Source organism: Sciurus carolinensis, chromosome 6, assembly GCF_902686445.1.
Source record: "Sciurus carolinensis chromosome 6, mSciCar1.2, whole genome shotgun sequence".
Classification (NCBI taxonomy): Eukaryota; Metazoa; Chordata; class Mammalia; order Rodentia; family Sciuridae; genus Sciurus; species Sciurus carolinensis.
The window spans coordinates 31,826,145-31,841,652 of record NC_062218.1 but is presented as its reverse complement, the minus strand read 5'-3'; the positions used below and the strand labels follow the sequence as shown (position 1 = coordinate 31,841,652).

The following is a 15,508-nucleotide window of genomic DNA, read 5'->3' as shown; positions in this document are numbered from 1 at the left end:
ACAAAAGAATTTTAGTGAAATTATTGTTTTTATTGCTTTTAATCCCTTGACGCCGGGAGTTGGGATTTCCCAGCACACTTCCATTGCCGGCAATGAGACGCACCGTGACCGCCAGCGCCAAGGGGTTAACATATACTTGTAAAACCATATAACTCTTAATTTGTACCCGTGTCTTTACTCTTGATATAAAATTATATATACATATGAACCATAAAGCTACATAAAACTTAGCAACAATAAAAAGGATAACACACGTTAATACAATTCAAAGAAAAATTAATAACCCTTTTTGCTGCATAAATCTCATTTCTTTTTTTTATTATCTTTTATGTTAAACTTTCTACAAAAGGATGTATAAATGGTTAGGTAGAGAATCTCTATCTACAAAATGTTTTCTCTTATAAGTATTACATTACTTGGTGTACATTTAATAGACTGACATATATAAGCACATAAAAATCATTTTACGTAATACGCTGCGAAATACGTTGACTCCTCCTCCGCCTCACCCCTGAAGTGCCTCCTCCTCTATCCTCCCCATCACTTTCATCATCTTCTGTCTCTGCTGTATTATTTTTAGGGCTGCCTCCTCCAAGCAGCGAGGTAATTGCTTTGTTCCGAGCATTTGTGCTAGCTGACACCTCTCCTTCTTCCTCTTCTTCATCAGGGTCTAGATGTTCCATGAGAAGTTTGAACTACAAAAAATAGATATTAATTCAGAGTTTTAAGTAAATATATTCAAACAAGATTGTCAAATTCCTAAATGTATCTTATGGCAGTAGTGGGTGAAAAGACAACAGTTACTGTTCAAAATAAGTGTTAGTAAACAGAGCCAGATAAACATTTCTGGGTTTGCAAACCAAATGTCACTATTATGCAACTTTACTACTGTTGTTTGGAAAGCAACTATAGACTGAGCATGGCTGTTTCACTAAAACTTCACTAAAACAAAACAAAATAAAAACAAAAACAAATAAACAACAACAACAACAAACAGGCAAAGGGTCAGATTTGGCCCATAAGCCATAGTTTGCTAACTCCTGGTTCAAGTCAACTAGTACTCAAGGTGGTGATAATTACTGATAGACATCTTTTTAGTTCTTTGCCTTCTTTGCTCTCTGCTAAGGTAAGAAAATACAAGAGGAAACAAAGAATGGTGAAGAATTTTAAATGAGAACTAAAATATTTAAAAAATTCAGATTATAAGATTTATAAAGTTGTGTGGATAACATGAAAACCACTGTGTAGACTTTACTCTTAAATATTCTAAAAACATTTAGAAAATTTTTTATCATGGTAAAATATTTAACATAAAATTTATTTTAATAATTTTGAGTGTACAATTCACTGACATTAAGTACATTCACAATGTTGTACAACTACCACTATTATCCATTTCTATAGCCTTTTTATCATTCTAAACACAAACTCTATACTCCATTCATTCCTGCTCCTAGGATTTTACTTTCTGTGTCTATGAATTTAAATGCTTAAAGACACTGAAGTACATTTTATGCACCCACTCTTTCACATATTTGGTAAATAAGTATATATAGACATATAAATATATAACATATTATTCATGTAAGAAGACATGAAAAAGTAATATTGGTTGTCAGAACGGAGAACAGAACAGTCAAAGAAGATAAGGGATAATTGTTCACAGTTGTTCCTTTATGAAATATAACATATAATCCATTGAGTTAAAAATACACATACCTTTACTATAATCTTTCATATTTTGTTAATATTATCTGTGAACTGTTGTTTCCTAAGAAACAATAGTTATGATGTAGTGGGTGCAATAGGAAAGTTGCACTTAAAGTACTTTATTAAAACTATACAAAGAAGAAATTTTGATAGTTCACGAAGCTTACATTCTATGTACATGAGATAGTTATCTCTCTCCTGAAAATGTACTTTCCAAAGGAGTCATTATGAGTTAGAAATATTTTCAGTTTTACTACTCACATCTAGATACTGTTTTACTATACTCCTCTTCACATCTTCAGTGATTTTGGAATTAGCCATATCACTCCGCAGGAAGTCCAGTGTTTGTTTGGGATGAAAATGAACTCCTGTTTTTCTGTTAATTGCTTTATCGTATACTTTTGCAGATTCGGATGGAGAGTATTTCTGAATTTTACTGTTTTGGAAAAACAAAACCAAAAGCTTAAAAAAATTTTCAGGTGCTTACATTTAAACTGATTCAAGTTACATTTTATTTACTAACAAAATTTTTATTACATAGATTTCAACCAGTGAACTTGGACACCAAAAATATAAAGACATAAAAGTAAAAACTGAGAAGAATAATTATATCTTGTTTCTATCAGTGTTTGTCTTAAATAGAAGCATCGAAAGGATGGGAATGGAGAAAAAAAATACCTGGATCTAAGGGAGCACTAAATTTGGAGAAATCTAATTACAGGTAAGAAGCATTCTTTTAATGAAATTAGTTTCTCATGTCTATTTTGTAATACTGTGACTATACTGTGACTAATAACATCGAGCTGGTTTGCCTCCTGCCTATTCATTCTTTGCACAGCAGCCAGAATGACTGTTCATAAACTTGTTTGAGATTATTAGCAACTCTGATTAAAAATCCTTCCAGTTCCTTCTTAATGCCAAGAACTTATAAGGTTTTAAGTTACTCAGATTAGTTGCTAACATTTAATATCAAGATATTTCTCACAAAAATCTGAATTTCTAAAGCTTGGTAGAGCATATGCTTAGTGTGTGTGAAGACTCTGGGTTCAATTTGCAGCATTGTGTTAAAAAAAAGTTTAAATTTCTAGAATTTTTCTACTTTTTCTCTTGAAAAAGTAGGAACTCTACCCACTTTCATTCTGTACTTACCATTATCTTCTGTGGCTTTTTTTTTTTTTTTTTCTTTTTCTTTTTTTAGGTGCTAGGAATCAAACCTAGGGCGTTCCACATGCTACCACTGAGTTATACCTCCAAGCCCTAAAAATATCCACTTAAGAGATCCTTTTTCATGAAATATACTCTTTCCAACTGTCCCACTGAGCAGGTCCACTTTACTTATTTTATTACTTGTCCCCTATTAAATTTGAATTTTTGATTCCTAATCTAAGCTTTCAATGACTGTAAGACGTCCAAAATACCAAGGGTTTAGGTAAAAGAGAGCTACCTTATGTGACTAATAATAATGTTCACAATAATTAGCACTTTCTCTATCTCTTACTTTATAAAGATTATTTGGGAGCTGGGTATGGTTACACATACCATTAATCCCAGCAACTTTGAAGGCCAAGGCAGGAGGATCACAAGTTGGAGGCCAGCCCCAGCAACTTTAGAAGCCCTCATCTCAAAATAAATAAGAAGGACTGGGGATGTAGGCTCATGGTTGAACACCCCTGTGTTCATTCCCCAGAATACCCAGTAGAACAAAAGCGTGCATGCACACATGAAGACTAGATGTGGGGGGGAGGTGGTTTGGGGTTGGGGGGGGGATCTGTTGGAGCTCAGCCTAGTTGATTTACATCTATTTTGATTTCATAGCTCTTTATAAATTTAAACTCGTCGTCTATTGTAAGATGACACTGGGTCTCTAGGAAAGCCCTTTAAAGGAAATGGACATAATAAATTCTTTTATTCATAATGCATTGTCACCAAAAACAAACATAAAAAGGAATGTTTTTCTTCTTTCAATACTGTAAGAAAATAGACAAATTATAATGTATTACACAGTGGAATATTAGGGAATAATAAAAAGTACCACTCCCTCTTTTTGGTACTGGGGTTTAATTCAGGATCATGTGATTGATTTATATATTTGTGTATTTATTTAAATTTTTTGAGACAGGAACTCAATGTTGCCCAGGTTGGACTTGAACTTGTGATTCTTCTGACTTAGCATCCCAAGTAGCTGGGGTCACACACACAAGCCACCATGCATGGCAATTTGTACATTTTTTATTTTTAAATTTCAATTAATTAATTTATTTTTGGTACTGGGGTTGAACTCAGGGGTATTTTACCACTGAGCTACATCCCCAATCCTTTTTATTTTGAGAGAGCTTCTAAGTTGCCCAGGATGACCTTGATTTAGTGATCCTCTGGTCTTAGCCTTCTGAGTCACTGGGCTTTACAGGCATGCATCATTGCACCTGTCTTCATGCATTTTTTAACAAAACTAATTCCAATATTAAAATGAGCATGCAATTAAAACCAGGTTTTATACTTCTTTATTATTTGAACAGAGTGAATTTTTTGTTTCCCCTCACTGCTTATGTAAACTTACCTATCAGAAAATCCACAGAGATTCTTTAAATGTTGTTTTAACATAAGAAGCAATAAAATACCCTGGGAGACATTTGCAAATTCAATTAAAGGAGCTGAATTTTCTGGCAAACACTTCATCACTGAATTTATATCATCTTCTGAATCTGAATCTGAGTCCGAATCTACACGTTTCCGTGACTTCCGAGGCCTGGAAATTTCTTCTTCACTCTCACTTGACTCATTTTCCTTACTAGGTGATGATTTTCTCTCTTTCCTTTTGTCCTTTACCATAGACTGAAAGAAAGAGGAAATTCTTCCGTTTGAAAAATAGTAAAAATAAATTACCACTAACAGATGTATGTATGTTCCATTCAACAGCTTCAAAAAACTTCCCTAAACTAATATTTTATAAAACTTGTGACTTCCTATAAACAACTGGATATGTATGTCTTGGGGAAAAGTTAGGTCCCAAGACTTACAAGTAAAATCACATAAAATACCCGCCCTCACCCCTGCAACCACTCTTTCAAAATACCCCTCTGAAATATCATTAGAAGAAAAACAATTTTCTCATAAAAGTAATGAAAGATAGTTTTATAAAAGTATCAATTTGGTCAGAGGCATGCCATTATAGAGGAAAATCAATTATAATATAAATGAGAATATAGTAGGCTTAAACATCTTCAGCATCTAGGAAACTATTCCTTTCAAGAATTTTCAGCAAGATAACATGCAACTTTCTCTGAAAACTTAAATCTTGCTTCTCTGTATTTTTTGAAAATGTTAGGTCTTTAAAAGAAACTAAGTCAACTGGGTTTAGATGGGGGAATAGGGAGGATAACAATTACAAAAGTAATTATTCAAAATGTTAACTGCTAAGAAATAAAATAGGCTGGGTTTGGTGGTACAGGTCTGCAATACCAGTGACTCTGAAGGCAAAGGAGGATGGTGAGTTCAAGGCAGCCTCGGCAACTTATGTCTCAAAATTAAAAATAAAAAGGGCTGGGGATATAGTTCAGTGGTAGTGTACCCCTGCCCTCCAACAAGAAACAAAATAGGAAAAAATGTTTATAATCATATCTACAAAAGTAAGCAGAGTAAAATAAGCATTATGGCTAAAATTTCTGTAAAATTAAGTTCTCACACACTAGAGCATATTAATAACCTATGGATTTTGTTAAAAACACAGATGGGTATTTCAGCAGGTCTAGGGTAGGGTCTGAGGTTTTGCAGCTCCAATAAGCTCTTGGGTGAGGCTAGTGCTTCTAGTCTAAGGTTCACACTTAATTTAGCAAAGGTTTAAAGACCTCTTTAATTCTAGTTCTTAGATATTATTTAAGGTAGCTTAAATAATTTCCCTAACTTACTGGTTTGATAAGGCTAAGTTTTGAGCACAATTGTAAAATGAGATCTTATTTGCATTATTGAGCACATGAAAATATTCAACTTTTAAAGAATTTACTGATGCTTAAATATGTGCCTAGTGCTATATAAGGTTGTTTTTACAACCTTAATTAAAATTTCCTCCTTAAAGTCCTAAGAAAAAAGACAAAGTTTATAAGAAATTTAGCAGATTTGGGGCACATAATATGCTAACTCCATTATGATGCCACTGTTGACTGACAAGGAGTTCAATGGTAATATGAATTTTATGTTTCTCTATACCTATATATGAATATCTTAATGTATACTGTTATGACCTACAGCACAAGATTTACAAATATTCTAAAATGGGGTTTAAATGGATATATGAATGAACACGAAACACTTAAGGTTGTTTAAAATGAGAGAAATAAAGATGTGGGATGGCTTATCAGAATAATCCATGTATGTATAAAAAGATCACCTAAGGGATCTAGAAATAGAATGGTTTTAGATCTTTTTGAATAGAAATAAAATGGTAACCCATTTCCTGTCCCAATTCACGGACTGCCCAGATTTCAATAAATTCACTTAGAAAGATTTTAATACCTGTGAAAGGGAAGAATGAAAAACAGAACAATGAAAACAGCATGCCTGTATTTTGACAGATGCATTAAGAATAGTAATGTGTGTAACTTACCTCCTTGAATGACTGCAGTAGGTTACTACCAGAAACTGAGAGTGTAATGTCTATATGATGCATTATGAACAACGGCTCTTCCTGTGTCTGGTATGGAAAACAGGCTAGATTGTCTGCTATATACAAGAGCATAGTCACTTCTGTTTTCTGTAAATTTTAAAAAAAGGCACACATGTTTAGTGGATAATCTAAAAACCCATCCAAAAAAACGTTTTAGAAAAAATATTACAGGGCACTTTCACCTCAGTTTATATTAGAGAGAGACAAAGAGAAATAAAAGAGGGGATAGATTAAAAAGAGAGAGAGAGGAGGAAGAAGGAAGGGAGAGGGAAAGAGAAAGAAAAGTACGTTAAAAAAAAAAAAAGGGGACAGAAACAGTTTATAAAATAATCTTACACCTATTTTAGGAGATTTTATAATGACTTACACCATACTAACTTAAGAGGGAAGAGGTGAATGTTTTTAGTGCACCCAAATGAAAATCCTTGAAGTTTTCTTCTAGAGTTTATGTGATCTTTATGATAAATCCATAGTGCATCAGAAAACGTACATATGAATTCATAATTATTTGTCATTGTGCTTCTAAGAGTTTAACTCATGGAGATCAGTTACACACAGTTACTATTCTGCCCTCAAAAACAAGTGCTAATTATAGTACTAATACATGGGGTTAAAAAAAAAAAAAGCCCAAATTCATGTCCTAATAAAATATGTCAGTTTTCTATGTATCTGTAATTTAAAATGTCAAGAGTTATTTTGACAGTGTTTCCAGTTTTCACATTAAAAACTCTGAGTAGGCAAAACTTAAAGAGAAAAATTATAGTTATCACTAGTTTTTGGTTAAAAAAAGTAAATAGGGCTGGAATCGTGGCTCAGTGGTGGAGTGCTTGCCTAGCATGTGTGAGGGAGTGGGTTCAATCCTCAGCACCATATATAAATAAGTGAATAAAGTAAAGGTAAATCAACATCCAAAACACTGTTAAAAATTAAAAAAAAAAAACAAATTTCCATCATTTCAAGATCATATAAAATACAAATAGAAGGGCATGATATTATTCAAATTCCTTCTATATACTTATAGTTCAAAGATGAAAAAAGCAAAAAGAAAGCTTGAAATTCTCCAACTTTTGTCACAGAAGTCCTATACTGCTCCTTCCTTTCAAAATAAAACGTCTTAACCTATTAAGTCTCAAATTTTCATTTTTGTATAGCATGATGGGACATAATAGCTTTTAAGAGTCTAGACTGCTCTCCATACCTTCTCTACTACTCTTTAATTAAAATCTAGCTTGTACCTCACTGATTGTTTCTGACTACCAGGTTCACCAATCATCCCACCCTATTTTTATTTATTTTTTTTTACCTCTATTCTCCTTGACTTCTCAGTAGCATCTGATACTATTACCCATATTTTCTTTCCTGAAACCTTCCTCAGTTTTCTCTTCCTAACTCTTTGACTATACCTTACATGTCCTCCTCAAGTCAACTTCTTTTCAAGTTTGTATTAGTAACAGTCCCATTATTCTCTTTGGTGCTCAGGACAAATATATTCCAGTTATTGTTTGCCTAATTTTTCTTACACAGTCTCGTTTATTTCTTCCTCACGTTTTTTTCCCTTTCTTTTCCTACTACCCATTCTTTTTTCCTTACTATCATTAAAATAAGTTAATTCTTTACTGAACTCCATTGTGAACACAATGATGAAAAAAATCATGCTTTAAAAATGCTCTTTGGCACTTGTTCTCATCATTTTATTTAAACATTTTCAACAATCCTCCATTGTATAGGATCCTCTATATACTATGTTTCAATACAACCTTCCAGCCCATCAAAAGACAATCTATTTATTTATTTGCCACATATTCTTATTTGTAGTACCCCTGCCTGGGGGTAAAAACATCTTCCTCTTCTGGTTTATAGAATAGATTTGACTCATCTAATTCCTTTAGGCTTTCACTGATCTGCTCCTCCTGACAACCTTTGCTGGAAGTACTTAGAAGAAGACACTGCACATGAGAGCTGGATTTCAGTTTCAAATGCTGAGATGACAGAAATGTCCAGTGGATAACACAGAGCAGGCAGTGAAACCACACAGGAATTAAGTTCATCAGAGAGACAAGGACTGGAATAACAGCATCAATACAAACCACCAAGCACTCAGAATACGCTATCCTTAATCACTATTCTCTTTATTTTGTGTTCTACCTCCTTAACTAGAGGTAAAATCCTCTAAGGGCAGAAACACTATATCATGCCGTTTTGCATTCTAAGCAGTGTCCTACATACAATGATAGGAGAATACTGATGATGATATAATGATGATGGTGGTGATAAAAACTATATCCCAGGCAATTCTGAAACAGATGTTTGTAATATTTATTTTCTAGATCATATGAAGCAAAATTTTTTGTAGCACTGTAAGAGGAAAAGGTCTAGTGAAGTATCTCTACTCTAGTAATTATAATTCTGCTTTATTGTGAAAAATTTGTGTTAAACTAACAAGTGGTTAAAATTAGAAAAAAAGATTTACTTTTAGAGATTTAGAAGATTCTCTTTTAAAGCTACTATACACATAGACTGGTCTGTAAGCTCTAAGTGAGCAGATACCACATTGGTCTGTACTATTTTATCCTATAATCTTATATACAATGACTGATATGACAGCAGGTACTGAATAAGTACAAATAAAATGAATGAATAAATTAAAAGGCAAATCTAAAGAATAGAATTTTCTAATTTCCTGGCTAATGGTCCTGACCAATCCAACTTGTACAATACTCAAAAGGGTCCAAATTGTAATTACACTCTCTTCATTAAGATAGTCAAGATGAACAACTAGAGATCTGAGCAAAAATCTAGAATAGTTATGCTCTAACAATATTTGAGTTCTACAGAAAAGTCATCTAATTTATTTATTTATTTAGGTAATCTGTTCCCAAAGTGATAGTTTCATCATGTAGCTTACTTGAAGATATGCTTATAGGAACTATTACCAACGTTTCTAAGATACTCAGGATGGAGGAACAATTATACTTTATTCATTACATTTATTCTCATATAAAATTTTCCCTTCAGTTTTGACTATATTAATTATAAAAGCAGATTAAGAAAATAATAGTTACTAAACTTGCTAAAATGCCAAGATTTTAAAAGTTTTGACTACTTGAGGCATAAAATTTCTAGAACATTTATATTCTTAAAATAACAAGTTTCTATACTTACTGCTGTGTCATCAAAGAGGTTAAGTAAAGAAATAAGAAAGGCTCGTCTGTGTTGGCGATTTCCACGGATCATGGAGTAAAGGTGTGAGCACAAAGCACTAGAGGACTCATCTTGTCTGAAACCCCTTACAGGATCTTTTAGACACGTATTGATTGCCTGTTGTACTTGGTAGGACATCTTCATGCCAGCCACTGCTTTCATCTGAAATCAATAAAAGTCTCATTTTTGTCAAGTTAATTAAAAGAGTTAAATTGAAAGCATACATTGAGCATAACATTTTGAGACTAACTTTGTTATTTGGTTTTCTTATTAAAAATACAATTTGCAGAATGAAAGGCTGGAAGGAATGTTAGACATCCCTCATCTTATAAAAGAAAAAACTAAGGCCTGGAAGTCTTTGCTGCCATGTTCACAGAGTAGGTTCTAGAACTAATGCTTCCTGATTTTCAGTTCAGTGTGCTTGCCAGACCTATCTTAAGAGTTAATTTTAAACTAGAATAAACACTTTGGGGGACAAACTTAGTTCGATGTTCAAAAGGTAAGTATTAAGCAAAACACTTTATCCTAACATAAATAACCTGTTTGCTAAAGAGAGATGTTTAAATTCAGGTTATTCTATTAAAAAAAATATATGTGCACAATAGTCAAACTATGGAACCAGCCTTGGTATTCATCAATGGAAGAATAAAGAAAAGATGGCATATATCCACAATGAAGTTTTATTTGACCATAAAAAAATAAAATTATGTCATTTGCAGAAAAAAATAAATAGAACTAGAGACAATTATGTTAAGCAAAATAAGCCAAACTCAGAAAGTCAAGGGTCATATATTTTCTCTCATATGTGGAAGCTACAAAGAAAAAATGAAAAGAAAGGTGGAGGGTGGGTGGGGATCTCATGAAAATCAAAGGGAGATTATTAGTGCAGGAAAGGGACCAGGGGATATGATTCGGGTAGTGATGGGGAAGTGCTGGGGGTGATGATGACCAAATAAATTGAATGTATGTGCAAACTATAACTATAAATCTCATCACTATATGCAACTATAACACACCACCAACAACAAAAAAATGTGAAAAGAGGAAAAAAAAAATACGTACATGAATGAATCCAGCATATTTTTTGTCTATTTCCACAAGCTGCTGATCAGCCTTGTTCCGCATAGCAGGTTCTGGGTCTGTGCCCATAGCAATTAAGTATGGAACACACTGGAAATAAAAATAAAGTATTTATAAGACATTACAGTGGAAAAATACGATATGTATCTCAACACATGTCAAAATTTGTATATCTGGGATATATAAATTTAGCTTTAGACTTTTCTATAAATGCTGTACTTTAATGTTCTTTTTTAAGATGAGAAATTTTTCTTCTGATTTAAATTAAGAAAGCATTAGCAAAATATTGATGTGAAATTTAAATAATTTCAAAGTAAATTTAAAGTCTTTAAAGTACTCCCACACTAAGACTATCTATCCATTTAAAATTATCATATACAATACACTACAAATGTATAATTCAATAATTCTTCAAGCTTAACCGAATTTGCTATGTAAAGATAATAAAGGGCAAAAAGTAATGTTTCCCCATACTCAAAAACTAGGAAAATGTAATTTTTTCACTCAGCTGATTTTAGATGTGATCTAAATATTCAGATAGTTTGTAATTTTTTTTTTTTGGCTGTTGCTAGAGATGGAATCCAGGGCCTCATGCATGCTAGGTAAGTGCTGGGTTAAATCCTAAGATACACCATTGCTATGTTAAATGAATCTGAATCAGATAGCATTGAGAAGGTCAGAAAAACAACATACATAAAACTACTTTAAAATACAGATAATAAATGAAATGGGTGATCATGGGTTAAATCCTAGACCAGGAAATGAGAAAGTCTATAAAGAACACCATAGGATTGGCTAGCAGAAATTTGAAAATGGACCATTTATTACACAGTATTATATCAACTTTAAATTTCCTAAATTTGATGATTGCATAGGGACAATGCCCTTGTTCTTAAAGATATGTGCTGACGTGTTTAGCAGTAAAGAACCACAACATCTGAAATTTACTATCAAAGGATTCAGAAGAAAGCAGATGTAAGAAGACAGATAAAAACAAATGTGGTAAAATGTTACATATGGTAAATATAGGTGAAAAGTATAAAGCAATTTATTGTACCACTCTTGCAATTTCTTTTTGTGAAAAGCAAGCCAGGTATGGTGGCACATGTCTGTAATACCAGTGACTTAGGAGGCAAGGTAGGAGGATCACAAATTCAAAGCCAGTCTCAGGAACACAGTGAGACTCTGTCTCAAAAAATAAAAAGGCATTACATTGCTGGTGGGGTTGCAAATTAGCGCAGCCACTCTGGAAAGCAGTGTGGAGAGTCCTTAGAAAACTTGGAATGAAACCACCATTTGACCCAGCTATCCCACTCCTTGGCCTATACCCAAAGGACTTAAAATCAGCATACTACAGTGATGCAGCCACATTAATATTCATAGTTGCTCAATTCACAATAGCTAGATTGTGGAACCAACCGAGGTGCTCTTCAATTAATGAATGGGTAAAGAAACTGTGGTATATATACACAATGGAATATTACTTAGCCATAAAGAAGAATAAAATTATGGCTTTTGTAGGTAAATGGATGCAGCTAGGGAATATTATGCTAAGTAAGATAAACCAATCTCAAAAAAAAACAAAGGCCGAATGATCTCTCTGATAAGTGGATGATGATACATAATGGGGGGTGGGTGGGAGGGAGGCAAGAATGGAGGAAGTATGGATTATACAGAGGAAAAAGGGGGGGGGAGGAAAAATAACAGAATGAGACAAACATCATTATCCTATGTACATGTGTGATTACACAATTGGTGCGACTCTACTTTGTATACAACCAGAGAAACAACAGTTGTACCCCATTTGTGTACAATGAATAAAAATAAATTAAAAAAATTAAAAAAGAAATAAAAAGGTTTGTGGGTTTAGCTCAGTGGTAGAGTACCCCTGGGTTTAAAACCCAGTATCACAAAACAAACAAATGAAACAAAAGGTTTAAAAAAGCAGATACTAGGGTTTGGGGTTGTGGCTCAGTGGTAGAGCACTTGCCTAGCAAGTGTGAGGCACCATATATAAATAAATGAATAAAATAAAGGTCTATTAACATCTTTAAAAAAAGCAGATACTTGCTGAATATCTCTAATCTGAAAATCTGAAATCTTTTGCCCAACAGAAAATTTTGAATTTTGGAGCATTTCATATTTTCAAATTAGGAATGCTTAACTGGTAAAATTTAAGCAATTATTCCAAATTACAAAAAATTATAAAATATAACACTTGTGGTTCCAAATATTTCAGATAAGCGATTCTCAAGCTGTATAATAATAAAGGCACTGAACTTTGCAAAAGGTGAAATTTTTAACATACTGCTGTACATTGTGATAAGTAGTCTTGATGATGACAGTGGTGAGGCAGGAAAAACAGACTAAATATCTGTCAAAGTGTTTTGTTCAGAACACAGGGAAGAACACATTATATTTAAATATAGAATATTTTAGTAAAAGTTCCATGAAAAAAACCCAAAATCCAAAATCCAAGAAAGCAAAGAAACAATAAAAAATTTTAAAGGGTACAGACTTTGACAATTCGACAAATTTCCTTTTGTAGTCTATGGCGTTCTCCTGAGCACAAGTTATTACCTTAGTTTTGGCTGTCAATCCTCAGCAATACTAATATGTCTATTACATCCCCCCTGTTGCCTCTCCTCCTCTCTTTCTTTTGTGGTGCTGGGGACTGAACCCAGGGTCTAGTACATACTAGGCAAGCACTCTACCAATGAACTGCACCCCAGTCCTTTATCACATCATCTCATCCTCACATCAATGCTTTAACACGTTGGACAGCTAATGTCACCTTCAAATTAAAAAGGCAAACACTAAGTTCAGATTATAGAATTTACTTTCCTATGTTTAAAAATTCTACCCTACTAAACATAAACTCTTTTTTTAAAAAAAATATTTTTTAATTGTAGACAGACACCTTTATTTATTTATTTTTATGTGGTGCTAAGGATCAAACCCAATGCCTCACATGTGCTAGGCAAGCACTCTACTACTGAGCCATAACCCCAAACCCAGAACATACACTCTTTTTTTTTTTTTTTTTTCAGTACTGGGGATTGAACCCAGGGCCTCGTACCAACTGAGCTATATCCCCAGCCCAGAACATACACTCTTAAACCCAGTTAATTCTCTTGAGTATTAGTATCACATTGTTGAATAATGGGGGTAAGGGTAAAATATAGATTAAAATAATTTTTATCATGCCTACTTAAAAATGATTTGAGGGGCTGGGGAGATAGCTTAGTCAGTAGAGTGCTTGCCTTGTAAGCACAAGGCCCTGAGTTCGATCCTCAGCACCCAAAAAAAAAAAAAAAAAAAAAAAAAGATTTGAGTTCATGTTCTATCATTACCCTATGTAAATTTATGATTACACAAATGGTATGCCTTGACTCCATGTACAAATAGAGAAACAAAATGTATCCCATTTGTTTATAATAATAAAAAAAAAAGAATATATGGGTATTTTACAGTAATTAAAACCTAAGAGACTGTCCAAAACTTAAGATTCTTAAAGAGTTTAGGACAACTCAGGAGGCTGAGGCAGAAGGAGCACTTGAATTCAAGAATTTGAGGATAGCCTAAGCAATATAACAAGACTCTTAACTCCTAAAAAAAGAAAAGAAGAGTTTAGGAAAAAGAAGAATAAGAGGAATCAAGAACTACTTGATTCTCTAATCACAATGTCACCAAATGACAATCTGGCTTTTTTTGAGTACTACTACTTTGAAACCTGCTTACCTGAACAGGATGAATAAGACCTTGGTTTAGAGTCAATGCAATGACATTTAGGGCAAAGTGGCGTACACTTGACTGGGTGTGAAAAAACGCCTCAAGCACCTGTTTGAGGTAAAGCTGCATGATGGAACTACTCATCCCTGAGGAAACATCACCCATTTCTTTTAAGTCTTCCTGTTTTGCAACTTTCTTCCCTACAAAAGGAAGCAAACGGTAAACCAGAGTAAGAGCATACTAACGGTAACTACAAACTTAGGCTACAACTTGAACTGCAAAATGTTTCTTCCCTGTGTCAGAGGTCCCTTTGAGACCCCACTGAGAACTGTTTTTCCTTCTCTTGCTTCAAAATATTAATGTTTACATACATATAAACGATACAACTATTTTAGGGATTTTAAGAATATTCCAAAGTCTAGAGATAAAACTCAGCCCAAGGACTCCTATTTAATTGAATTCCTTCATCTAACAGATCAGGAAATTTAGATATCTGGGTTAAAGGAAATAAGTTACATAATATCGTAACTGTAACTGTACTGTGAAATTTAAAAATATATTTTCACTTACAGTCTCTATCTGCTTGTTGCATACGTGTATCTTCTTCTTGTAGATAGGTCTGGAGGTTTTTTAACACTTGTATTTTTAAGTTTACTGAGGAGTTCTTATCAGATAAAATATTATTATATAGATTCTTCACTTCTTGCTCAAACATTAGACTTGGATGTTGAATAAAGGCAAATCCTAAGAAAGAGGGGAAAAAAATCTCTTCATATGTTCTTATTAAAAGTGACATTTACTGCAAATGTTAAATTATATAAAGAGCTCCTTATTTCAAAAATTTAAAACTTAGACTGGAAGAATATGCTGGTGGCCTTACCTAGAGCAGTATTAGAGCAGGTACTTCTTTCCCCATGAATTAAAAACAAGAAATTGCATTTCAAAGGAGAATTTCACACAAGAGGAAACCTTGAGGAGGGAGCAGGGCCTAGTGGCTAGGGGAGTGGATTAGGAGTCAGGAGTCTTGGGTTCTATTCCTGGCTCCACCACTGACTTGTACTGTGACCCTGGGTGAGTCACACAATCTCTCTGTGCCTCAATTCTCCATCTGTAAAATGGGGACAA

At 33.6% G+C, this 15,508-nt stretch overlaps 1 protein-coding gene across 2 annotated transcripts in view; it reads right to left on the bottom strand.

Moving 5' to 3' along the window:
- Nucleotides 1–15,508, bottom strand: part of Nipbl (NIPBL cohesin loading factor) — a 182,800-nt gene that overhangs the window by 1,051 nt on the left and 166,241 nt on the right. The window contains exons 39-46 of one of the 2 annotated variants that reach the window (XM_047556377.1): nucleotides 14,954–15,127; nucleotides 14,393–14,583; nucleotides 10,634–10,741; nucleotides 9,533–9,733; nucleotides 6,311–6,457; nucleotides 4,268–4,542; nucleotides 1,972–2,146; nucleotides 469–695 (exon numbers count right to left, since the gene is read on the bottom strand). In XM_047556377.1, coding sequence (XP_047412333.1) covers nucleotides 469–695; nucleotides 1,972–2,146; nucleotides 4,268–4,542; nucleotides 6,311–6,457; nucleotides 9,533–9,733; nucleotides 10,634–10,741; nucleotides 14,393–14,583; nucleotides 14,954–15,127 — 1,498 coding nt within the window. The remainder of the gene's footprint in view (nucleotides 1–468; nucleotides 696–1,971; nucleotides 2,147–4,267; nucleotides 4,543–6,310; nucleotides 6,458–9,532; nucleotides 9,734–10,633; nucleotides 10,742–14,392; nucleotides 14,584–14,953; nucleotides 15,128–15,508) is intronic. The other variant, XM_047556376.1, reaches the window with a different exon arrangement.